At 54.0% G+C, this 22,578-nt stretch overlaps 13 protein-coding genes across 13 annotated transcripts; 4 read left to right on the top strand and 9 right to left on the bottom strand.

Moving 5' to 3' along the window:
• Window positions 1-773: 773 nt before the first annotated feature.
• On the bottom strand, window positions 774-2,185 carry BU26DRAFT_536586 (uncharacterized protein; the record flags this gene model as incomplete). Its single annotated transcript, XM_033831357.1, has 1 exon — window positions 774-2,185. Exon 1 carries the CDS (start codon window positions 2,067-2,069, stop codon window positions 774-776), a length of 1,296 nt encoding a protein of 431 aa, XP_033691428.1. The 5' UTR covers window positions 2,070-2,185.
• Window positions 2,186-3,524: 1,339 nt separating this feature from the next.
• BU26DRAFT_414203 (3-oxo-5-alpha-steroid 4-dehydrogenase-like protein) lies at window positions 3,525-4,508 on the bottom strand (the record flags this gene model as incomplete). The annotated part of the gene is made up of 3 exons (XM_033823054.1): window positions 3,525-4,103; window positions 4,157-4,360; window positions 4,428-4,508. The coding sequence occupies 3 exons, from the start codon at window positions 4,506-4,508 to the stop codon at window positions 3,525-3,527; spliced, it is 864 nt and encodes a 287-aa protein (XP_033691427.1).
• A 274-nt stretch (window positions 4,509-4,782) lies between these two features.
• BU26DRAFT_513249 (P-loop containing nucleoside triphosphate hydrolase protein) lies at window positions 4,783-6,034 on the bottom strand. Its single transcript, XM_033827579.1, has 3 exons — window positions 5,842-6,034; window positions 5,721-5,786; window positions 4,783-5,656 (listed from the first exon to the last, which is right to left on the bottom strand). Exons 1-3 carry the CDS (start codon window positions 5,879-5,881, stop codon window positions 4,980-4,982), a joined length of 783 nt encoding a protein of 260 aa, XP_033691426.1. The 5' UTR covers window positions 5,882-6,034; the 3' UTR covers window positions 4,783-4,979.
• A 1,483-nt stretch (window positions 6,035-7,517) lies between these two features.
• BU26DRAFT_545752 (uncharacterized protein) lies at window positions 7,518-8,350 on the bottom strand (the record flags this gene model as incomplete). Its single annotated transcript, XM_033831801.1, has 2 exons — window positions 8,183-8,350; window positions 7,518-8,122 (listed from the first exon to the last, which is right to left on the bottom strand). Coding segments are annotated over exons 1-2 (612 nt in total), but the record flags the coding sequence as incomplete, so codon positions are not given.
• Window positions 8,351-8,839: 489 nt separating this feature from the next.
• BU26DRAFT_599113 (uncharacterized protein) lies at window positions 8,840-10,123 on the bottom strand. Its single transcript, XM_033835072.1, has 2 exons — window positions 10,055-10,123; window positions 8,840-9,994 (listed from the first exon to the last, which is right to left on the bottom strand). The coding sequence occupies exons 1-2, from the start codon at window positions 10,117-10,119 to the stop codon at window positions 9,058-9,060; spliced, it is 1,002 nt and encodes a 333-aa protein (XP_033691424.1). The 5' UTR covers window positions 10,120-10,123; the 3' UTR covers window positions 8,840-9,057.
• Window positions 10,124-10,891: 768 nt separating this feature from the next.
• BU26DRAFT_383588 (uncharacterized protein) lies at window positions 10,892-11,260 on the bottom strand (the record flags this gene model as incomplete). Its single annotated transcript, XM_033822601.1, has 1 exon — window positions 10,892-11,260. A coding segment is annotated over one exon (369 nt), but the record flags the coding sequence as incomplete, so codon positions are not given.
• Window positions 11,261-11,792: 532 nt separating this feature from the next.
• BU26DRAFT_21386 (uncharacterized protein) lies at window positions 11,793-13,255 on the top strand. The gene is made up of 2 exons (XM_033820681.1): window positions 11,793-12,085; window positions 12,141-13,255. The coding sequence occupies exon 2, from the start codon at window positions 12,170-12,172 to the stop codon at window positions 13,055-13,057; it is 888 nt and encodes a 295-aa protein (XP_033691422.1). The 5' UTR covers window positions 11,793-12,085; window positions 12,141-12,169; the 3' UTR covers window positions 13,058-13,255.
• Window positions 13,256-13,480: 225 nt separating this feature from the next.
• Window positions 13,481-14,158, top strand: BU26DRAFT_412940 (uncharacterized protein; the record flags this gene model as incomplete). Its single annotated transcript, XM_033822997.1, has 1 exon — window positions 13,481-14,158. The coding sequence occupies one exon, from the start codon at window positions 13,481-13,483 to the stop codon at window positions 14,156-14,158; it is 678 nt and encodes a 225-aa protein (XP_033691421.1).
• A 660-nt stretch (window positions 14,159-14,818) lies between these two features.
• BU26DRAFT_574465 (MSF1-domain-containing protein) lies at window positions 14,819-15,676 on the bottom strand (the record flags this gene model as incomplete). The annotated part of the gene is made up of 2 exons (XM_033834332.1): window positions 14,819-15,461; window positions 15,524-15,676. 2 exons carry the CDS (start codon window positions 15,674-15,676, stop codon window positions 15,018-15,020), a joined length of 597 nt encoding a protein of 198 aa, XP_033691420.1. The 3' UTR covers window positions 14,819-15,017.
• On the top strand, window positions 15,471-16,717 carry BU26DRAFT_21455 (uncharacterized protein). The gene has a single exon (XM_033820691.1). The coding sequence runs from the start codon at window positions 15,831-15,833 to the stop codon at window positions 16,497-16,499; it is 669 nt and encodes a 222-aa protein (XP_033691419.1). The 5' UTR covers window positions 15,471-15,830; the 3' UTR covers window positions 16,500-16,717.
• Window positions 16,573-17,888, bottom strand: BU26DRAFT_21546 (uncharacterized protein). Its single transcript, XM_033820700.1, has 3 exons — window positions 17,848-17,888; window positions 17,293-17,766; window positions 16,573-17,066 (listed from the first exon to the last, which is right to left on the bottom strand). Exons 2-3 carry the CDS (start codon window positions 17,635-17,637, stop codon window positions 16,647-16,649), a joined length of 765 nt encoding a protein of 254 aa, XP_033691418.1. The 5' UTR covers window positions 17,638-17,766; window positions 17,848-17,888; the 3' UTR covers window positions 16,573-16,646.
• Window positions 17,889-18,899: 1,011 nt separating this feature from the next.
• Window positions 18,900-19,197, bottom strand: BU26DRAFT_413134 (putative iron/copper transporter Atx1; the record flags this gene model as incomplete). The annotated part of the gene is made up of 2 exons (XM_033823007.1): window positions 18,900-19,051; window positions 19,110-19,197. The coding sequence occupies 2 exons, from the start codon at window positions 19,195-19,197 to the stop codon at window positions 18,900-18,902; spliced, it is 240 nt and encodes a 79-aa protein (XP_033691417.1).
• Window positions 19,198-19,396: 199 nt separating this feature from the next.
• Window positions 19,397-22,477, top strand: BU26DRAFT_21394 (BRO1-domain-containing protein). The gene is made up of 4 exons (XM_033820683.1): window positions 19,397-19,756; window positions 19,807-21,569; window positions 21,618-22,020; window positions 22,073-22,477. The coding sequence occupies exons 1-4, from the start codon at window positions 19,749-19,751 to the stop codon at window positions 22,368-22,370; spliced, it is 2,472 nt and encodes an 823-aa protein (XP_033691416.1). The 5' UTR covers window positions 19,397-19,748; the 3' UTR covers window positions 22,371-22,477.
• Window positions 22,478-22,578: the final 101 nt, after the last annotated feature.

The raw sequence follows: 22,578 nt of genomic DNA, 5'->3' as shown, positions 1-22,578 counted from the left end.
CTCCGCGAGTTCACTTAACGTTTCTGTTTTGAGGAGGCCAAAAAATTTTTTTTTGCGTAGACCACAGATGGAAGTACTAAATTTCTCCTAAATTCCTACCTACAACAATTGCTACCTACCAACCCGAAATTCCGAGTTTCCTCCATTTCCACCACGTGTGTCAACTGAAGACGCTCTCCGAAAGAGTAAAAAAAGGTGTGGATACACTCGGGGTAGAGTGAGAGAGCTGAGAAACTAGTGATGAGCTGACATGGAGTGATCGCAAAAAAAAGGACCACTCGAAAGGGAAGACTATCGCTACATGAGGATGCAGCGACCGAAAGAAGCATCATATTACAAGGATGTAGAACACATGGCTTGCATAACTCGAGAAACCATGCGCGCGGACACAGGAGGCGCGAGATAGATGACGGTGAAACTACAAGACTGCGAAATAGGAGCACACTTTTTGTGATTACTTGCAGCTTGTAATATGTATATAAGCCTCGCGCAATAAAGATAAGCGCGAGCCATCGTACAATAATGGGGTGCCACCCAGAAAATATCAGATGGCGAGGTTGCACCCGAAGGATCGCGATCGCATGCGGGGCAGCACAAAAACGGGTGGAACCAACTGGGCTCGGATATGCATGCCGACGCCCAGCCCATGCAGAACAAGATAACAACAAATTGAGTGACCACCGAACGAACGCCATCTTGGATATATGATAGAGACAAGACGTATAACGAGAGATGAGGGGAAGGCTAAGGAATTGGACCAGAAGCGAGATGCATTAGAAATTTTGAGAGATGCCGGAGTTCCCTTGTTGGGGGAAGACGGAGGGATTCTCGATCCTTGTGTTCCGCCGTGCAGACACATCTCGTATCACGGGCTGCTGACCGCCGCCGTACGCATTGGCATCGTAGGGCCCGGGCTGATAGTAGGCGCTATTGTCGTAGTATTCTTGCGGGTTGTTCACGGGTATTGGGTAGTCGCCCGAGTTGTCTGATCGGTCGGCGGCAGAGTACGATGAGGAGGCATTGGAGGGCCCGCGATGCACACCGTTCTGGGTCTGGTTGGCAACGGGAGCAGCCCCGAGAGCGCCGATGCCGTCCGAATCCATGGTCTCCCGTCGACCTTTCACCAACGGGTCGGCGGAGTGGCCGTCGGAGTAGGTGCCTTGAGTGGGCGATCCTGGGCTCTGATAGCCGCCGGGGTTGCTGTTGCTGTCTGAGTAGGCCATGCCGCCGCTTCCCAGAGTCGTGGAGCCCTTGCGGTTGGAGCTGTTCGTTGTATTTCCCCAGCCTCTGTACCCGCTCTGGTCTTCAGCCATCTCCGACTGCATACCGACAGCGGGCAGAGTGGGGTCGTTGTTAGGGTTAAACCCGTACTCTTCGACCTCTTTTCTGCGGGCCTCCTCAGCGGTCTTCTTTTGTTTGCGTCGCTTCCACAGCAGCAGGCCAGCGATGGCTATTATGGCAATGGTGACCACGGGCACCACTACGGCGATAGCTGTCTTCCCGCCTGTGCCCAGCCCTCCCGATTTCTCCTTGCCTTCGGGTTGCTGGAGCGTTGCACCAGCGGTGCCGGTGGATGACACGGTAGACTGTGCTGGCGATCCATTGGTGGACTGAGCTCCGTTTGGAGCGCTAGAGACAATGGTGACAACGATGATGGACGGGGTTGGGGTTTCGCCGGGCACGGTCGCACTTGGTGTAACATACGAAGTGATGATCTGCGTCGAGGGCGGTATCGAGGAGGCGGTGACTACTACTGTGGAAGACGGCGGGGCCGGGTTCGAGGAAGGCGCGGCGGAGGAGGCAGGCGGCGGCGACGAGGACGGTGGTATGGACACGGGCGTCGAGCTCGGCTGGTCGGACGAGGGAGGCGCGGCTGAAGAAGAAGGCTCAGTCACTGACGGTGAAGGAGTGGGAGTCGGCGTCGGAGTCGCAGACGGCTCTGACGACGGAGCTACAGAGGGTGAGGGAACTGTCGAAGACTCGGATGGAGGAGGGCTCGACGGAGACGGCTCAGGAACAGAAGAAGAGGCAATGAAAGACGACGTACTGGCAGTGGAGTTGCTCGCCATGGCGACGATGGGGAGGAGGAGGCGGCAGGCACAGAAGAACAGGCGGCGACGGCACGATTGGGAAGCGCTGAGTGTCCGAGACGTGTGCGACGCCCAGTCACGGAATGTGTGTCAGAAGGATGTGCGATGCGGCGGCGGATGGGGACGGCGACCGGACCAGACGGCTGCCAACGACGGAGCCTGGGGCCTTTGGAGCGCGGTGAGGTGTGGATTGAGGAATACTGCTGGGACGCTGCTGAGTGGATGGGATGGGGTGAGGTTGCGCAGGAGAGGTGGAGAGGTGGAGACGCGGGTATCGACTTGTTGATCGCTCGGCGGGCGTGCCAGGGAGCAGCGAAGCGATGGGCGGGTAATACAAAGGGTACCAAGCACAAATCAAGGCACGCAAAGGGCCCGCAGCGGCGACAATAATGCGATGAAGAAAGAAAAAGGCGGGCTGTCGCGACGACGTGAGGCTGGCAGGGCACAAAGACGGCGCTGCGATGCTTTTCAGCAGCTGGCACGCCAAGCGGCGCGCGGCTGGCTGCTCGCTTTATCGACGCCTCCTAGCCCGTGGCCCGCTCCCTTTCGGGCAGCTCGCGACCGCTGATGCGCGCCGCTCCCTCGAATACGGCGCCGGCGGGGGCTGTGACGCCGTGGGTTGCGCTTTTGCTCGCGCTGCTGCCCTCGCCGCCGCCAGCCCTGCGCTCAAGAGACACCGCACAGAGCATCTCTACATGGCATGTCGCACGGCGCGCGCAGGATTGCGATTGCGTCATGCCATGTCCCCGTTGATGAAGCCCGTTCTGCTGCCAGCCTTGCCTTCCAGCGCTTTACCTGTCCTTGCGCGCGCGACATCATTTCTCGGGCTGCCTTTGTCCCAGCAGGCGCTGATTGGCCACGCTATTTATATTATTGGCCCAGTTCCCTCGGCACGTTGCAGCGCCGTCGTTCGTGCAGCATCTGACTGAGATCGCTCTCTCCACTTCAACGCATCTCGCCCGCTTCTGGTCCTGTATTGCCTTTCCCAGTCGAGCAGTAGCCGTCTCTCGCTGCTCTTCTTCACGAGAACGCAGGTCAGGCGCGCGCTTTTCACGTATTGACGGGTGGGCTGATTATCGCTCTATAAGTGTTTGTCATGCTGAATGCGAGCTCACCAGTTGGGAAGGATACGGGCGTGACGCGGGGCCAAATCGTACTGTGTACTGTGTACTGTGTACTGTGTACTGTGTACTGTGTACTGTGTACTGTGTAGAAGTGGATCCGGAGTGAATGGCTCTGATAGCCGTTGCTCTAGCCCAGGAGAACCGCAGTACACCTTCGCCACACCCGAGCATCTGCAATGCGACCCAGCTATTCCAAGGTTGACATGAGCGAGCATCATTAGCTTACCAAAGTAGCTATCCCATCAGCTGTTGCCGCACGTCAGGCTCTTGGCACGCACCTTCAACTCCGACGGCGGAGACTGGAGCCTACCTACACGAGCCCCGGTATCACCGCCTTCCTATTCCCAACCTTGTCCTTTCCGAACTTCTTCTCATACCACCGTTTCCCCTGCACCGCTCGGGGAAGCATCGTCGCCACCTCGTTCACCAAGAACGTTCTCGCCGGGATGCAATTCCAGCCTCCAATCATCCACCAGCCGGCCCATTCGATCCATTCGCACAGGTAGTGCGCATAGAGGACGTACTGGAAGAGACCATTCTTCGGGATCATATACACCTTGTCCACGCTTTGCGCTGGCTTTCCTTGCTTTTCGGCTTCCCTTCGCTGCGTGCGATCCGCCGCTCTTCTGATCTCGCGCAAGTCGTCCTCATGGAACATGTTCCCAAGTAGCCCCCAAGCCCACATCACAAGCCCAATCTCCATTGACCAGTAGCGCCCCGCCCAGTCATGATCGGAAGTCGGTCCATAGCCGGCGAGGTATCCAGCGATCGAAATACCGTTGAACATCTGGAAGGTGAATGCAAGGATCCAGACTAGCGGGTGCATTGGGGACATGCTCGGGTTGAGGAAGAGGGGCGAGATAATCGCGCGGTAGATGTAGTGGATGACCTTTGCGACCCAATCAGCAGGCTGTATATTCACAACAGCGGGATGGCACCTACAAAGCACCCAGCCATTGTCCAATTGCCCCAGGGCAGCGAGTCAAGGCCGAGCTCCTTGGGGAGCGTAAACATGGTGTAAAGAAGCGTCATGAAGCCCGCGGACTCCATCGTAGCCCATCCCCATTTGCCTGAGATATTGAAACGAGACTCGGTCGACGTTTTGCCCTGCGGATACCAATCCAGAACCCATTGAAACGCAGTGATCTAGCGGAAAACAAGAATCAGTCATACAGACTACATAGCAACGTCCAGCTGTGAATTGGGCGCTTACCACTGGGAAGAACTTGAAGAGAGTGCACGCGGTCTCCCATGTCTCGCGCGACGGCGGTAGTAGGCCCGGCATTATCGCCATCCTGTATATCATCGGACCTTGACCGTATCGCACAGCTTCGAAAGGCGTGAGGACAAGGACGGTGTTGTTGGAGATCGCCTTCTCCGAAGACCTAACTCGTAATGAGGTCATCATAAATAAACAACTTCCGCGCCAAGCCGAACATGGACGCTCCACAGGGCGACGGCCCCTGTTCGCACTTCAAACAACACCCAGTTCATTTCGCTTGGAGTCAATTTGCGTAGAGAATGTCGAAAAATAGGTGCGCATGAGACGTGACGAACCGTGGGGTGAGAAAAGAATAAGTTGACGACCGGTGACGACTTCGCCGCAGGTTAGATAAGCAACGCCTCTCCTTATCCCGAAGCCCGCCTTGAGATTGACCTCAACTCAGAGCAAGTGCACAGAAGGCCCAAAAAGCACGCTTTTGGTATGTACAAACGTGATCCGAAATAATCCAATGTACTCCGCCGAACCCTATAAGCATGCTTTTCATACTGAGCCGGCTGTCATCTCGTCTGGTTGCTCATCTCGGCCATCGCCAACACCCTGCTTCTCCGGTGCCCAAGTATCATCGTCATGACTGCGCACGACCTCATGAACATCCATCCTATTTTCCAGAATCCCCTTCCCGTTCACGAGGTCGTTCTCATCCGCACGCTTCCTCGCGTCTTCTTCATCTTTCGCGATCCCAGCTTTAACATGCCTGTACACCAGCCTACTCCTTGCGACGTCAAGATTCACGTCAACGAACCACAACTCGTCCATCAATTCTGCTGCATCTTTCCAAGGCGACTTATTCAGAGATAGGTAATTCCCTTCAAATATGACTATTCGTACACAAGGCGCTATTGCTATATCATCGGCCACGGGGTCCTTGGTCGCATGGTCGAAACTTGGTGCGAAAAGCGTCCCCGTCTCGGGGCATAGCGGCTCTCTCAGCATCTTGACTAAACTGAGGAAGGACTCTCCGTCGAATGTAAAAGCTGCGCCTCGCCGGGCATGCGCGGAGACGGGATCGGGCATAGCATCGAGTTGATTACGTGACAGATGGTAGCCGTCCATTGGGATAAATGCGGCGAGCGGGCTGCCCATATGCGTTCCTGGGGATTGTTTTGCGTGGAGTTCGTTGAGCCGCTTTGTTGCTATGGCGGCGAGTGTAGTCTTGCCTACGTTGGTTCAGCATGTTGAGTTGATGAACAATCAATGTGCCGCGGCGAGAGGGTCATGTACCTGAACCGGGAATGCCAGACACGGCGATGAGGAATCGTTTAGACTGGGGAACATCTTCAAACTTCTCTGTCGCATATATCAGCAACCTGTTATCCTTGAGCGGTTAGAGGAGCTTCGGTACCCCAGGTCTTCTTAACGAGCCGGTCAACTTGCTCGTCCATTTTCAGGGTTCGCTTCACTTGTCGAAGGAAAAATGATATGTTGAGCGCGAATAGTTAATTTGAGGGATTGAAGGAACGCTGCATCATCAGGGGCATCTCCAGCGTTTCTCTTCTGCCTCAGTTCGCCTGCAAATTGCAGATCGTGGGGTCTCGTGCATAGTGTTGATAGCTAGGTTGAGCGTGTGACGTCGTTTTCGCGGGGGAGCACGAGGCACGTGATTGGAGAGGGCCGAAAATTACTTTAACAGCGTTTTCATCGCTTATCGCCAGTGTGTGATTGGCGAGGAATCAGGGCTTGAGTCTTTTCCGCATGACTTTTCCGCGGTCGTGGTCGGGGTGAAGTAAGTGCCCTGGATCGCATGGGGTCCGGCATAGGGCGGACTCGGGCCAATCAATTCGAGTAACACCGGAAGCGGGTCTGTTCGCGAAGCACACCCTGCGGATCGCATCTCACATTATCTATTTTCGCAATCTGTCTTCCGTCGTTGTCGGACGAACGTGCTCTATGCTATCTTATAGGCGGACCCTGAACATGGTCTGAAGACCCTCAAGACCTACTAATTATCTAGCGACGAATCAGAGAGCGCTAGAGGTAGAAGTAGAGCCGTTTACAGGTTGGCACGCAGTATGCAGCTCCCGGACGTCCCTCGTCTCTGCACTTCTCTACTATGGAGCCCTTACTGACCGAATCTGTACCTGGGCATACGCCTAAAAGAGTTTTAGAGGGCGTGCTCATGAGCTTAATGTGGGGAAGGCTTGATAGAAGTGGGAAAAGTATGCTCTCACAGCCCCGGCAGAGAAAACTGAGCCTTTTCGGATGAGGTAAGCGGACCATCAAAATACCGCCGCGCCATACAAACACCCATACAATGAGGGTTTTTTTGTGGTTTCTAGGTTGGAAATATATAGAAATCGGACTTGAAGCTTTATATTTGTATAGAGGGGCGTATACAGGCTTGTTTTCTAGTGTTGTAGTTTACAATTAAGTTACCAGAGCCTTGATTTTACGCGTTTCTCGCCGTCGCGCGCTACCTGGCCACAACGCCAGGGCAACTCAATAATTCGGCGCTGTATTTCGTCCTGAGTAATCTTACTCCACTCATCTTGCAGCAGGTCCTTAACTTCTTGTATGGTGTTGCACTCAGAGAGGCGCTCTTTGGCCCGTTCTTTGAGGATGTTGAATACGCCCTCAATAACGCTAAGGTCGCAGGAATTAGGTGGGTGACCTAGCAGAGGCAGCCTATGCTCCTGCCTATATATAGCTGGCAGAGAGGCGCTGTTTTTATTGCCGTGAGAGGGATCGCTGTCCTCTACGATATACCAGGTGTATCGTTGCTCCCGGGGGAGGTGGCCGCGCAGCTCGTTCGATCGCGATTGGAGGTGTTGAAAGGCGTCTCTATACTAGGGCAGTATTTTCTCGACGTAGTAGGAAGCTCTTATAGAGTTACCCGGCTTTTTTACCTCTGGCTCCCGAGGCAGAGATGCCTCCCACTTAGCGACTCTGCGATTGTACTCATCCTTAGTCTTAGTTGTTGGCCGACGCCGTGGCTTTGGCGGCTTTTTTACAGGCTTGACGTCGTCGTATTCGTCGTTGTAAAACAACAGACTGTTGGCCTTTATGTACTAGTTAACCCACGCCGCAAAGTAGACCTGATTGCCCTGTTTCCCCTCTTGTGTTACTATATTGCTATCCTCGTATCGGGTGCCTTCTTCTCGCAGTATATTAGGGTGTTGGAGGTCGCCAGGGTCGCAGTGAGCCTCGTCGCAAAATAAGACGCCGTCCCAGAAGCCCTCTAAGGGCTTATATTGGTGGGTGGCGCCGTAGGTTTGGCGCTTTAAGGCTTGCGCGGAGGTGATCTTTTTGGACGTAGCTGCCTTGTAAATACTGGCGTTTCTTCTTATACGTAAGGCATTGCGTAGGCAGCGTACAGAGGCCTGTATTTTGTGGTGTTTCCGCTGTACATTAAGCTTCCGATTGCGTACTGGGTTGACCTGTTTATCGCGACTTAGCAAGGTGGAGAGAGTCTCATCGGAGACCGCAGGAGCCGGGCCTTGTTTGGTGCCCTTTTCTTCCTGTCTTATGTCTCTCAGCTCTCTTCTTCTGTATGCGATATCCCCGTATTGCTGCCTCTCCTGCAGCCATCGTTTTGCCGTGCTGGGTGGAATATTGAGTGTTTCCGTCACCTCTGACACCTTCTGCCCCGCATCCTTCCGGCGATCGTACGCCTCAAAAAATCGCGACTTCCGTATAGTATCAGCGTGGAATTGTCCCTGGCGGTTCGTAGGGGTACTGGGGCGTACGCGCGTCATTTTTTTATGTATATATCGGGCGTGGTGGTGGTGTAATAGCTGTACAAAAAAGTGGTGTTGATGTTTGTGTGGAGGTGTTGACGTTGATTACCTCATCCGAAAAGGCTCAGTTTTCTCTTCCGGGGCTGTGCTCTGGATATTCGTATCACTACGTCCAGCTTCTTACGGGACTTCAGACCTTCGGCATACCCGCGTATGGTTAGACGGCGTGGCGAGCTATGGCTGGACAGCGTACGACACCCGACACGCGGGTGCACTAGAGAGCAGGCTACAATCCCTATGCGCGAGGTTTTCCTTAGACTGTGTTTTTCTCATTTCTTCATGAGATTTCTAACGAATTAATGAGCCGGTCCTACAACTAACTCGTACGTAAATTACAGCGCTTCGGGCCTTAGCTACAGCAGAAAGCTTATAAAATGTAGATATCGGCATCTCCTTGTTTATTGAAGCAGAAAGCGTAGGCGTAATTAAGATTCCAAGAAAACACGCGCAGGTGCGATAGGGGAAGAAACTTTGATCTGACTTTATTTTTAAAGGCTAATTAATGTGGAGAAAGGGTTCTCTATTTTTTAAGACTAGTTCGATTCGCCTTGGAAAAATTCGCACACTTTACAGAGGAGCGAAGGAGGATCCATAAGTAATATAGTACAGTAAGCTGCCAAGTCCTACATGCCCCTTTGGATACTGGCGTAAGGAGAAGCTGATGAGGATCCTCTGTATCGCGCCGATATTTAGATTCTGATAAGAAAATTGGTAAAACAGAGGCTCAGCCTTTGCTCCGAAAGCACACCAACTTCTCACAGACCTTCTTCTGGGAATCGTCGGGTGGGAGGACCCCTGCCAGCGTTGGTTCCGGCCTGGCGATGTCAATGGGCAATCGTCCATAGAATGTCCCGTGCCAATCCGATCGCAAGTGGTACAAGCAATTCATCCTCGCTGTGGGCATATTTGCATTTTGCTCCCCAAGTGCAGTCTTTGCTTGTGCAGTATCTGTATTTCTTCGCAACCTTGTGGTGGTATGTCAGGAAGTACTGTTCTTCCTCCTTGGTATGACCATACTTGCAGTCGCATTCGTTTAAGCAGTACTTTCCCCATTTGCATCTGGCACCCGACTTGTACTCATTGGCTTTGAGCTGTTTTCTTCGTTGCTCTGAGCGATAATTGACCTCGGCAAAGCCATCATTGTCACTTCCATCGCCTCCAATGTCCTGGCCGCCCTCGTCCTTATCGCCACCGTCTTCTACTTCTTGCCGCGGGAGCTCTCCGAACCGTGGTGATATCTTAAGCTCGTCTTCAGGAGCGTCGGTGAGATGGCGTTGAGTGTATTCAGAGAAGGTGAGAACGCTGAGCCCATGAGGTGCGAGCTGTATTTGGACAGTTTGAAACAATGTGACGTGTTCTCCGTGTTTCATAGACCTAGCATAAGCAGGTATAATGACCAGATCTTGGCTGGACACATCAACACGTTGTCTGGCATACTCATACCGATAGATCGGAATCCGCAGCGTCGATATGAATTTGTCGATCTCGGCACCCTTAGGTAACGGATCGAGAATGACTATGCTGTGGGGGCTGATGACACTCCGATCGACGCGGAAGTTTGTGTCGCAGAAGCCGATTTCGTCAAGGTAGTCGTCACGAAGGTGTACATGGACAAGCTCGTTCTGCATACGTGTGTAGACACTTGCAAGAGCATTATTCCACGACCACACATGCACGCGGACCCTCCTGTCTGCGATCTTCGACACCATGGACTGCAAGTCTCGATCTCCAGAGACAATTATGAATTCGCTCTGGGTTCTGCTATAGACATCATCAATAGCCTGCCCGTAGGAATCGAGGGTGATTGCATTGTCCACCTACTTTTCGCGCCCAGTCCACGAGCTTCTTTTGAACGTGATTACTTTCACGTCATGAGATTCAATCATTTTCCAAACGGTATCCACCGGCGGAGGTTCGGACCCATATAGGCGGGTTTTGACGTTGTAATCTTCGAGTTCGACGTTTTTCAGGAGTACGGTTATCAGACGGCCTGCGTCGAATCGCCATGTTGGATCGGACGGGACAGCCTGGCCCTTTTTCTCGGCGTATGTCTTCTAGTCCTGGAGCCACAGGTTAAAGTTGTCGATGTAGATGCGGACGATTCTCTGACGCTGGCTATCGGGCGCGGTCTTGGGGGCAAGGGGAAGCATGTTAGGGGCCGGCTTAGTTGGGATGATGACAGTCCGCCTTCGAGCTGGCGATATGCGGGGCTTTAGGGTATACAGAGGACTATCATTGGTCTAGACTAAACTTGGCTAGCGCGCTAACTTTGATCTAACGTCTCATAGATCCTGTGCTCCGCACACCACACGCTCCCCCATTCAAATATAAGTTTTCCCGAACCTCTCAAGACATGGAACCCCGCAGAAGTCTCTATTTGTCAGTTCCCGAGCGCGAGAGGGCGACGTATCCCTTATGGATGGCAACGCAACATGCAAATCCAGCGGATATTCCAGCACAAATCAACCCAAGGAGCAGAGCGGTTTGGACTCCTTCCATATAGCTTTCCAAGATTATGTCGGCGGAGACCGGAAACATTGTTCGGATACCCGTTGCGCCAGCGGCGATTACTGCGACAGGATCGATACTGGCTCGCTCATTCAACGTCTTGATCAGCCCGCCGACAAATGCTGCTTGCTGGGCAGAAGTGAAAACCATGGCGCCTAGTATCTCAAAGAAAAGTGTCATCCCCGTCACGGCTGCAATGTCCGAAGCAGCGACTAGCTTCTGGTTAGCCGCCATGGGCATCTGAAGCACAACCCCGATCCCCACTCCAGTCAATGCTTGGTACCCGAGTGCTTTCGGCAGTGGAGAGGCCGTATCTATCAAGTGTAGGCAAGCGAAGCCTGCCGTTGTAAGAAGAGGGCTAGCCGCGAGCCAGACGACCCAAGGGACGCCCGCCGACATCGAAGTATTGGAGACGATGGTAAAGAGCGAAATGCCCAGGATCAACGGAATGCTTCGGATGCCGCTTTGCTCAGCAGAAACGTTGGTGATCGACTGGAAGTATATCGGCAGAGTATACAAGAGCGGGAAATACGTGGCGGCGACGAAGAAGATCGTGACAGTATTCGCGGCGATGTCTAAGTTCCTTTGGGTGGAGAAGTCAGACGTCTGGAAGCAGCACCAAAAAGCAGGGAGCCCAGCTGTGTCCGGGAACGATGGAGCTCGCCCCATGGAACGAGAGCACCGTTGCACGACTATCGGAGTTAAGCCTACTATAGTGTGGGACAGCATCGGGGACGAGTACGCCTAAGCGACCAACACACCGGGCCATCGTTCAACACAACGAATTACAACAGAGCTGGTCCAACTTCGGAGGGACTCCCGTTTATAGAGTCAGCCCCACGGAGCGACTTCATATCTGGCTCCACTGATGCAGGACACAAAAGCTCAGGAACAGAACACGACGAGGGGTCGACACCTGTGCACACTTCTTTCGCCGAAACTGGTCCAGTCCCTATGTTCCAGGAGCGTACAGCCTTACGCTCGTCCACCTGCGGCACGAATGAGCATTGTTGAGATAATTTGATTAGCAAAGAGCCTAACAGGCATCCATGATGGCCACGGATTTCTGTCACCACCGTCAGCAGCATTGACCACAATGAAAGAGAGAACCGGTGAAGATTCCCTGCTGTATGAGCTTTCATGCGTTTATCGAAAAGGAGTCGGGATGTCGTGTTCCTTCCTGTCTTACGGTAGCTCATGCTGATCATACATGGACAATGTTTAGTTGATGTCTCGGCCCCATAGACATGGACTCAAGCACCGTGCTCACATTTAGAGGCTCTAGGTCATGTATTTAAACAACCGGCTAAGCTTCACAGAGGAGAAAAGCTCTCTTCAACGCAGGTAAGCCCTGGAAACCTGTGTCATAGACGCCAATATGAAGGCTGACATGATGAAGCAGATCCAGAAGTCGAGCGAACGGAAGCCATGGATTCGACGGCTGTCATTTCAACTATCGAGAATACGGTCACGGTTTCGATATCGGACAATGGGAGGCAAACAAGTTCGACAGCTCCTGACACTGTCCAAAGCGTTTTGGAAACGTTCCACCGCGATGGTGTCGTAATTATACGCAACGCAGTCCCGCACACTTCCCTCGATCATTTACGGACGAAGATGACGGCAGATTGCCTGCATCTGCTCACAAAGCGAGAAAACCCCCATTTCAACCACGGGAAGGCGGCGCAGAATCTCTCGCAGAACCTTCCAGTGTCCCCAGAATACCTGCACGATGGAATCTGGGCGAATGAATACGCCATCGTTGTCATTGAAAACATCCTCGGTCCCCATCCTCAACTCGCTTTTGTCGGCGCAAACACAGCTCTCCCGCACGGCGTCGGCCGTCAAGCCGTCCATTCGGATGCGTACTTCCCACACCTTGACTTCGCTTTTGGCGTCGAAGTCAATATCTTTCTCGACGACGCTTCAGCTGATAACGGAGTGACGGAGCTTTGGCTCGGCTCGCATGTTGGCACGAATTTCAAGGATCAAGTCCCGAATACACGTGGCCGGATCAAGAAGCCACTTCTCGACGCCAGAGCAGCCGTCTCTCCGCCGATCCAGCCCACTGTCCCGAAGGGCTCTATTGTTCTTCGCGACTTGCGCACCTGGCACGCTGGAATGCCCAATCGTTCCTCTACCCTGCGAATCATGCTGGGCTTTATTTTCTTCCCGGCTTGGTATCGAACGTCGATGCGGGTCACTTTCCCATTGTCCGCTAAGGGTGTTGTTGAGTCGTGGAAGGGAGCTGATTTCGTGGCTACCGCTCAGTTCGTGGACGGTAAGGTGGATTATCAAACTTGCCGTTCAAAATGAACTTGACGCAAGACGAAGAAGGGGGTATTGGGAGGTTGAAGAGGAAAAGGAAACATTCGGGTGTAAAGCCGCAGGTGTCGGAGGAACATTATTGGACGCCGAAATCTATGCTGTGAATGGTGGGGGTCTTTCAGCACTGACAGGAGTGGATAGCGTGATGTTTCCCCTTCAGAACAAAATAACATATTTTCGGGGAAGGGGAAGCCAGAGTGGGGTCCTCACTGAGATATTACTTCCGCTTTGTACACCGCTTATAGCTCCTTGAGTTGAACTGCTTACGTGATCTACTCTTGCGTCTAAGATATAAAGTCCTCTCCTGCCGCGCTCTTGCAAAGTGCATTTCCATCATTCTCCCCTCCCCACTACGTATTCTTTTTCTCTCAGCGTACCTGAAGCATGGCAACACAAGCCACTCCCTCTACGATGTCTCCCCACCCCTCCTCAGCTATTTGTCCTTCCGATTCTGCTGTTATCGAGCAAACCCAGGCTTACGTCCAAGCCTACATGTCACACTACGATTGCTCCCACGACTGGACTCATATTCAGCGCGTCCGATCCCTCACCGAGATGCTGCTCACTTCAGAACGACAGCTCCATCCCGGAATCCGATACAACACCCTGCTGGTTACTCTCGGGGCCCTGCTACACGACGTCGGCGACAAGAAGTACCTCGAACCAGGTCAAGACGCTTCAACTGCCGTAAGCGCCTTCCTCCTCTCTATCAACGCACCACCTCGCCTCGCCTCTGCGGTCCAACAACTAGTCTTGCACGTCTCTTTCTCTTTCGAGAAAGCAAACTCCGATGCCGTTCACGCCATGCTGCGCAAGGTTCCTGAGCTGGGGATCGTGCAGGACGCCGATCGCTTAGATGCAATTGGAGCGGTAGGAATTGCGCGCTGCTTTGCTTTTACGGGGGCGAAGGGGAAGGGTGGGTTGAAGGGTGCGATTGAGCATTTTGAGGAGAAGTTGGTGGGGTTGGAGGGAATGATGAAGACGGAGAGTGGGAGGCGGTTGGCGAGGGAGAGGACGGACAGGTTGAGGGTTTTTATGGGGTGGTGGGAGGAGGAGGAGGTGGTAGATGATGGGAAAGCAGAGGTGTAAGTAGTGGGTCTACCAATCCCATGTTCACTCCTGGGGACGACGGTGTAGGGGATGTGTAGGGGTTACTTTGATTTCCCCCTGAACTGCTTGCCACAAATGCTACACAGCCTTGGTAATAGTGGTGCCTAGAAACCAATTCTCGTTCAGCCAGCCATGCGTTGGGTGTCATGTCTCTTTGGTCGCGAGGGAGTTTGTGGGCAGGCATTTTTCGAACTCAGGCGCAGCGGGATTTTTACGTAGGTGGGAGAATCGAAAATGTATGCCCGGAAGCTCGTTTACAGGGAAGTTGAAGGGGTTAGCTCGACGCTGCTTCGGGCTTGGAAGAGTGGTGATGCGTACCATCTACATGAAGCACCAAGCTCCGTTCAGACGATCCGTCTGAACCAACTCTGCCGACAGTTGGGCAATTTGAGACACTACAACCGACTCCCATCGTCATATACAGAAAGCGGGAATTGTCTACGAGGGGTGATAATAGTGCATAATTCATATGCTACACTACTAGATGCGTTGCCGTGTCTATCATATCTACTCGATCCGAGGTCTATCCTTGGATCAAGAGCGAGGGTATTAGCAACGCCGTGCCTATGCGTGTAGAGGAACGCCAACCAAATCGACTTTTGCAGCCACCAATTCTAAATGACAGAGTTCGAACGCCAACATCCAGGACCAACCGGAGCGTGGATGTGATGAGATGATCGCTGGTAACGCGGCAAAAACAGATGCGCAGGAGAGAGAGCGGGGGGGATTGTACCGCGGATCGGACATAGTATGGAGACAAGGTCGGAGAGAGGCTGGAGGATGTCGTCCGGGATCCTTGGGAGTGTTGAATTGAAGAGGCGGGTGATTGGCGACACGTTTAGAACTTCGCTGCCTTCAGGATCTCCGACTCGTTCTGGAGCTTCATCAACTCTCTCTGCTCGGCGAAAACCTTCCTGCTCATCTCTAGCACCATCTCGAACCCCTCCCGTCCCTTTGCCGCGTTCTGCTGGAAGCGTTCGACGGTGAACTGCTCGATGCTGTTCTTGATCTTTTGCCAGCCGCCGCACAGCGCGGTAATCTCAGCGCGCTGCTCGAACAGTGTCTTAGCGTCGGGTGACGCGCCCGAGGGGGAATAGACGCATGTCTCGCGCACGTTGAGGAGGTCCGACCAGGTCATGTTCATTGAGCACATTGTGACCTTCTTCGCTGTCGGATCCACGTAGGACGTTTCGTACACGAGCGACGTGTCTTGGCCGCCGAGGAGCGAGTTTATCCATTTTGGCGAGGATTGTTTGCAGGTGATGAGCCGTTCCGTTCGCAGCTGTGCGCGACGCTGTTAGCGCGATGTTGTTGGGGCACGCGTGCGAAGGGCAGGAAACTCACAATGCCGGTTTCGGGGTCGACAGCGCGCGAAAGCGTGTCAACGGCGATGACATGGGTGCTCAACTTGTTCCAGGGCCCGTACTTCCGCCAATTCGACGTCGACACCTCTTCCCACGAGTAGTCGAATTCGGTGTGCTGCTGGAAGATCTTCATGGTGGGTGTGCGCTGGGGGGCGCGACCCGGTCGGCGATAAGGAGTGTTCCTCTATGCGGTGGGCGACTTCGCGGCGTTGAATGACGATGTCGACCACAGTAGTGATATGGATTGATGGGAGTGAAAGGAGGTCCCGGAAAAAAAAAAGCTCAATATGTCGGTAAATGCGGAAAGCAAGGACCAAGCACTTCCGGGCGCTATCCGAAAATCGGCAACGCCGCGGTTACATAAGCTGTCGAAGCGTCGTGAAACGGCCCAAACGGTCTCGTCAGAGGTGCAATCCAAGAGAATGTGTGCGATGCCCCAGGGTGAGCACGCGATGAGTATACGGATGAAGGAAAGTGCAAGTGGTGTTTGGGGCGGGAGAAAGGGCTTGCGGCTTTGTATCGGGCGTCCGCTTCCAGGCGCCCTCGCAGATCCTCGGAGCCAGACGCTCGCTGACAGCATCGAAAATTTCTTCGCCACAGCCCTCCCGCACAACCCACGGCCACCGAGTCCCAGCCAACAGGAACCCGCGTCTTGTGCGCCCTGGCAGATCTTGCTCGCTCACTCAGCCCGAGTCTGCCCGTATGACGTTCTAGTCCCGCAGCCACGTCCACCCTGTTGGCCGAAGTGCGGAGAGCCCTGCAGGGCGTCGTGGGGTGCGGGAGATGAGTCCCGCGGCGAGATCGCAGGTTCGGTTGCTGTTTGTGCCAAGTCAAACATTCGAGAATACCTTGCCGGTCCACCGCCTTCTATTAATGTTGCTACAATACAAATACATTTTGTCCGAAGAGCTGTCCTGTCCAGACGCTGCAATCCAGCAACTAATGATACAATCTAACGCGCATTGGCCGTCCAAGAACCATTATATAGTACAGTCGGCATTACCTCTGAATGTGCCCATCATGTCGCACCAGAGAGGGGTATAGAACGAGAAGAGTCGAGAAAAAAGACCAAAACGCCTGGAAATGCTTCTTTACCTACGTCATTACCCTTCGTATTCGTCTCGTGGAGCGATGCCCGCAGCCGCCAATGCGCATTCGACCGCTTCTCTGCGATCCCAGAAATACTCTCGCATCCAAGCCGCAGCCATGTCCAGCGCTGAGATCGCCGAAGTGCTGCACCAGAACTTGTCTTGGCGCGTCCACGGCGTGTGCTGCCATGCCGTTTCGGGAAACCGTTGCTGAAGAGTTGGAAGTAGGGAAGAGGGCCCCGTTGCTCGTTTCTGGTGGAGGACGCCGCTCTGGACCAGGTTCAGGATTCCGGACGAGACGCTCATGATGGCAATCGTGTCTAAATTCGAGCATCGCTCGGCCAGGAATGCGGTGGCCGATACAGGTAGCTCGCTCGATGTGAAAGAGCCAGGAATTATGAGGATGTCGAAATGGGGAGAATTGTCGAAGGAGTTCTGTGCCTCAGTCAGCTCATCCGGCCCAAATCCCAATCAAGACGTGCGAGGGGGGAAGGATAGGGTATGTGGTAACCTTTATCTCCTTGCCAGACTCTCTCAGCTAGCTGCATGGAAGCCAAAACCAGGGGAATCCGGCGCGACCAGGAAGTTGGATCCTTGGCCAAGGAGTGTTGGCTCGAGGGTGGTTGTAACGATCGTTGCTGGCTGGGCAGCGCTAGCTCACCGTCACTGGCATGCGAGCGCCAGAGGTGACCGCGAAGGATCCTTCGCCGCTCTCGCTCACATATCGAATATCAAGCTCGTCTACAGCTTCATCTAGAATGCTCGAGGGGGCGTTTAATTTGCTGACTCGATTTCTGCTGATCTTGGCCAACAGGTCGACAACGGCAAGGTCCAGCAATTGAACCTGGTCCGGACTGAGCACCAGTACGCCGATTTTCAAAGATGACTTCGACGGCGGTGCGTAATGGAGGTTCAGATCGTCTTCGGAAGTGGACGATGTTGTACAGAAATAGAAGAGGTCTGCTTGAGACGGGAATGTTGTATATCCCCTTGGCGTGGAAGACATGAGGATGCGACGCAACCAATGAGAATAGGAAAAGGTAAAAACGGATCAAGACTAGTACGAGAGATTGCTAGTCAAAGAAAAGGGACTGATGGTGGTGTGATAATCCTACCTTGGGGCCTCAGTATGAGTCTTTATAGTCAGCGGGTCTGTGAGAGTTAAAGGAAGTGGTATAAGTGAACACAGGTACTAGGCCCGGGGAGTAATTCCTACCGTTACGCGTCATAGTGAGGACGGATCACACGCCTTACTCAATGCTCAAAATATACGAGTAGTGGCTGCGCAGATCCACTCCAGCCGGCTCAGCTCCTGTGAGGCTGCTTGTTTTGCCGGGTGCAGACGCCAAGTGAGATGGACCTAAGCGACGCCAGCCGAGCATCGCATTCAGTCGCTACGACAGCAACAAGACGCGTATAATTTGTTTCTCATACATCTTCTGAAATGTGTCCATTTCCTCTGAGATTGACTTGCGCGTCCTGCGTGTCTGAGCGGCGTAGGCTGGAGGAAGTGGCTGCTTGAGGCTGCCAGGCAGCAGAATTCGCTGACATCTGGTTGGAATAAGCTTCGTCGGTGCGCGGGACGACCGAAACGAGGTCCATGGTCCTTGAGCGTGGGAGGCGGTTGGAAGCGTGCAAATGACTCTAATCTGATTAGATGGGGGCTGTGAGAGCGGTTGCGGAGGGTGAATTCGGAATGGCGAGTGTCGAGCTGCCTCTCTGAGGAATTCGATCGGAGGCCCGAAGTTTCAGGCACGAATTTAGACGGTCATCTGCCACCAAAGACGATGAATTCTCGGGCAGTCATCAAGGCGGGAGATGAAAGCGAACCGGGAGCGAAGGGAGTCAAGACGGCGGATTAGAAATGGGGATGAAGCGCAGGCTGGCTCCGAATCTTCCCGCGGCACATGATGTCCGGTTGCCCCAAGGGGAAGGCACGCTCGCGACTGAGCGCCGACCCTCCGCGTCCTTGGAATTTTTTTTGTACATGCTCGCGCGGACAAGCTCATCGTTCGGCAACTCTGTCCCATGCTGAAGAATCTCATCACTTCGTTTGCACATCATGGTGCCTTCAAAATGCATATGCATGTCTATTCGTGTCCGTCAACTCCATATGCCCATATGCCGTATCCAACCAGGTACACTGCCTGCGAGCAAGAGAAGCTTGATCGCAAGCATCACAAGCACACGGTGATGAAATCCATCGCTCGCAGCCCAGGGGACCAGTATGCTATGCAATGCTCGGAACTTGTGGTCTCGCACGACACGCTAGACGTCCCTCGGGGCGCCGTCTGCCTCTCCGGACTTCACAGCTTTGCCCGTCTTCTTGATCTTCTCCAGGACGGTTTCGTAAGGCAGCGAGTCTTCGGCGACAATCTCGGCGGTCTGGTTCTCGAGGGACACGTTGTATGATTTAACGCCTGCGCACGCAGTTAGCTTGGAGTCCTGCATGGTAGAGTCACCAGGGAGTGAGCTCACCGTCAAGCTTCTTTAGCACGCGCTCAATAGCGCCAGAGCAGCCGCCGCAGCTCATGGCGACGTTGAATTTGTAGGTATGTTCGGCCATTTTGTCGGATGTCTTAGCGGGGTTCGGTGGGTTCGGTGGGTGGGCGGAGAGCGTGAGGGAGTCGGGTGGGCTGGCGGGGTTCTTGGTAGGTGGGTATATAAGTGTGGAAGTACGGCACGGGGGAGGTACAAAGTTGGGCAGCAACCGGCTTTATACTCCGCAGGGCAGGGAGAGCACTGATGGCGGTGAAAGAGGGGCTGCGCGCGTTTCGCGATGGTGTTGCAATCGGCTAGATTACTATAGATTGCGGCTACTTCGCTGACATATCGCCTCTGTCGCGGAGCGGTTGGTAGGGGACTGAGACCAGCCGCGCCTCACCACGGTTTGTGCATGCACACGCCAGTCGCCGAGCTGTCCGTCGCTACCTCCGAGGCCTGTGCAAGACGGATGATGGACATGAGAGCTCGGCCTTGCTGTTTCGCCGCGTTCCTGGATCGGTGACTGGCGCGGAGCCCCACCTGCCGCATCCTTGCACAAACGTCACTCCTGCCCCGCGGCCTTTCACCTCGAACGCACCGTAAACACTCTTGTGCACGGCTATACAGCCCACCATGGCGTCGTAAGTTGACATTTCGCGGCACAACTGCACCAGCTAATCAATATGGCCAGGAACATTCTTTTCCTCCCGTTTCGGCGGTCGCACACCGTGTCCCTCTCCGAAGCCATCAAGCAGTACATCTCGTCCAAGTATGACCAGCATCCGGACATGTTCACCAAGGACCTGGAGATCATCGAGAAGATGCGCTCCACGGCCATCCACGGGCAAGAACCACATCCGAGCAATATACCCAAGCTTCAGGCGTATGCTGCGGAGCTAGTATGGATAAGCGGGAAGTTCCCCATCGACATTGGCGTCGACTTCCCGTGGTATCCTGCCCTAGGATACAACGTCAGCCGGCCGGTATCCCGGAATAACCTGCGATTCGAGCTAGCCAACATCGTGTTCAACCTTGCCGCCATGTATTCCCAGCTAGCCATGTCCTCGAATCGGAGCACGCCCGATGGGTTGAAGGTCGCTGCCAACAACTTCTGCCTTGCTGCCGGTGTGCTGTCCCATCTCCGAGATGCCGTGCTTCCCGAGCTGCGGACGACGCCTCCCGAGGACATGGACACAATGACGCTGGAATGTCTGGAGAAGCTCATGCTAGCACAGGGCCAGGAGTGCTTCTGGCAAAAGGCGGTAAAAGATGGCCTGAAGGACGCAACAATTGCAAAGCTGGCCGCGCGCGTGTCGGACCTCTACAACGAAGCTGGTGAAGCGGGAATACAGTCGGACTCCATAAGCAGCGAGTGGATACACCATATGACGGCGAAGCACCACCACTTCGCCGCGGCTGCACAGTTCCGCGCTGCTTGCGATTGTTTAGAGAAGCGAAAATACGGAGAAGAGGTGGCGAGGTTACGTGACAGTCAGACCTGCGTCAACGAGGCTTTGAAGGAGCAGCGGTACATCAACAAGGTGGTCCTAGCTGATCTAAACGGTCTGAAGAATAGAGTCACAGAAGATCTGAAGCGGGCGGAGAAGGACAACGACATGATCTATCTACTACCTGTACCGCCTAAGGCCGAGCTGAAGATTCTCGACAGAGCCAACATGGTGGTCTCCAGGATACCGAAGGAAGTTTCCGACTCCAGCTCTATGCTTGGCGAACATGGCGAGCTTGGACCTGCGCTGTTTTCCAAACTCGTGCCTTACTCGGTGCACTTGGCTGCCAGCATCTATGTCGACCGGCGAGATCGCTTGGTCAATAACACCATCATCGAGGAGCTGGAGGCGCTCACGAGTCAGATTCACGAAGTGCTCAGGAGCCTAAACCTTCCAGGCTCGCTCCAAGCCCTTGAGAAGCCGCTTGGCCTGCCACCTGGTCTAGTCGCTCATGCCGAGGAGATCCGACAACAGGATGGACTCAACCGGCTGCTACGTTCTATGGAAGACACCAAAAAGCTGAAGAAGAGCGATCAGGCTATTTATCAGGAAGGATGCGACATCCTCAAGTCAGAAGCAGCTGAGGATGAAGGAGCACGCCTCAAATATGGGACCGATCGATGGAGCCGACCACCCGCCGAGCAGGCCGCCCCTAAGCTGTATGCCCAGATAGGGGAGATTGACGGCTACTTCAAGGCAGCTGCTAACAGCGACAACATCGTCAAGACAAAGCTCAAAGAGAACGAACATCTCATCAGTCTGCTGAATGGTTCGGATTACGATCTTGAGAATTATGTCCCGAGCGGTCGAAGACCCGCAATCACTGGTGATGTGGAGAGGGAAGCCGGGAAGCTTCGAGGATGCTTCAACGAAGTCAGCCGTCTGGAGAGTCGGAGGCGGCGGAAAATTGAGGCCCTGAGGACTAAAGCAAAACAAGATGACATAAGTAAGAGTCGCGCTTATTCCTAGTCGTTGAATACTCACAGCCCCATAGACCCCGAACTGCTCCGCGAAGCAGCTCGCTTAGAGCGGGAGTACCCTATGCAGAACATTGAGGCTGTACAGTTTGAGGGCCTCTTCGACAAGCGACTTCAGATGTACGATGTTGACCAGGACATGGTCAAGGACGAAGCGAGAGAGCAACAAGAGGCCACCAAGCGTCTCCAAGACGCCAATGCTGCGTTTGTGAATGCGCGACGAGGCGACCAGTCGACGAAGCAGCGCGAACAGGCGCTGCAGAGCCTTGAGAACGCGTACTTCAAGTACAAGGAGATCATCTCCAACCTTGACGTCGGAAGAAAGTTCTACAACGATCTTGCCAAAATCGTGAATAGGTTCCGAGACGACTGCCGCAGCTTCGCTTATCAGCGGAAGCAGGAGGCATCGCAGATTGAGGGGTGAGTTTGCGATGTATTGTCAGTCCCAAAGATTTGTACTGACGTGCTACAGTGACATTGCAACCGCAATGAGTTCGCTCAATCTTCAGCAAACGAACTCGAACTCGCTCCAGCAGCAGCGGCAGGTGGACGCTCAGAATCCGCAATACGGTGCGGATGCTCACGCAGAAGAGCCTTTGACAGCGCCGACGCCTACAAGAGCCAGCGTCGGTCCGCACGCGGGAATGTGGACGCCAGAGGTGGGCATCCGGTTTGCGGGAGTGCCAACAGCATCCGGCAACCCTCGACCTGCGGCGGGTCCTTCACAGGACGGACGATGGGATCCTACGAGAGGATTGAAATTTGGATGATTGCTTGGCGCCTGGTATTTGTTTGACTGTGGATTGCCTCGTCGGGCAACATGCTGCAGAGCTTAATAATGAGCGGGAGGCAGTTGCTATTATTATCGCTGGCCGCTGCGGCAGAACGACGCGGTGTGATGCAATGCAGCCGTTGAGAAAAACATCCGACGGCTATGTACAGTAGTGACTGGGAGCGCGTCGCGTGGGGAGCAGATTT

Source organism: Trematosphaeria pertusa (assembly GCF_010094035.1).
Source record: "Trematosphaeria pertusa strain CBS 122368 unplaced genomic scaffold BU26scaffold_1, whole genome shotgun sequence".
Taxonomy (NCBI): domain Eukaryota; kingdom Fungi; phylum Ascomycota; class Dothideomycetes; order Pleosporales; family Trematosphaeriaceae; genus Trematosphaeria; species Trematosphaeria pertusa.
Note: the sequence above shows the minus strand (reverse complement) of the source record. Positions and strands in the feature narration are given on the sequence as shown.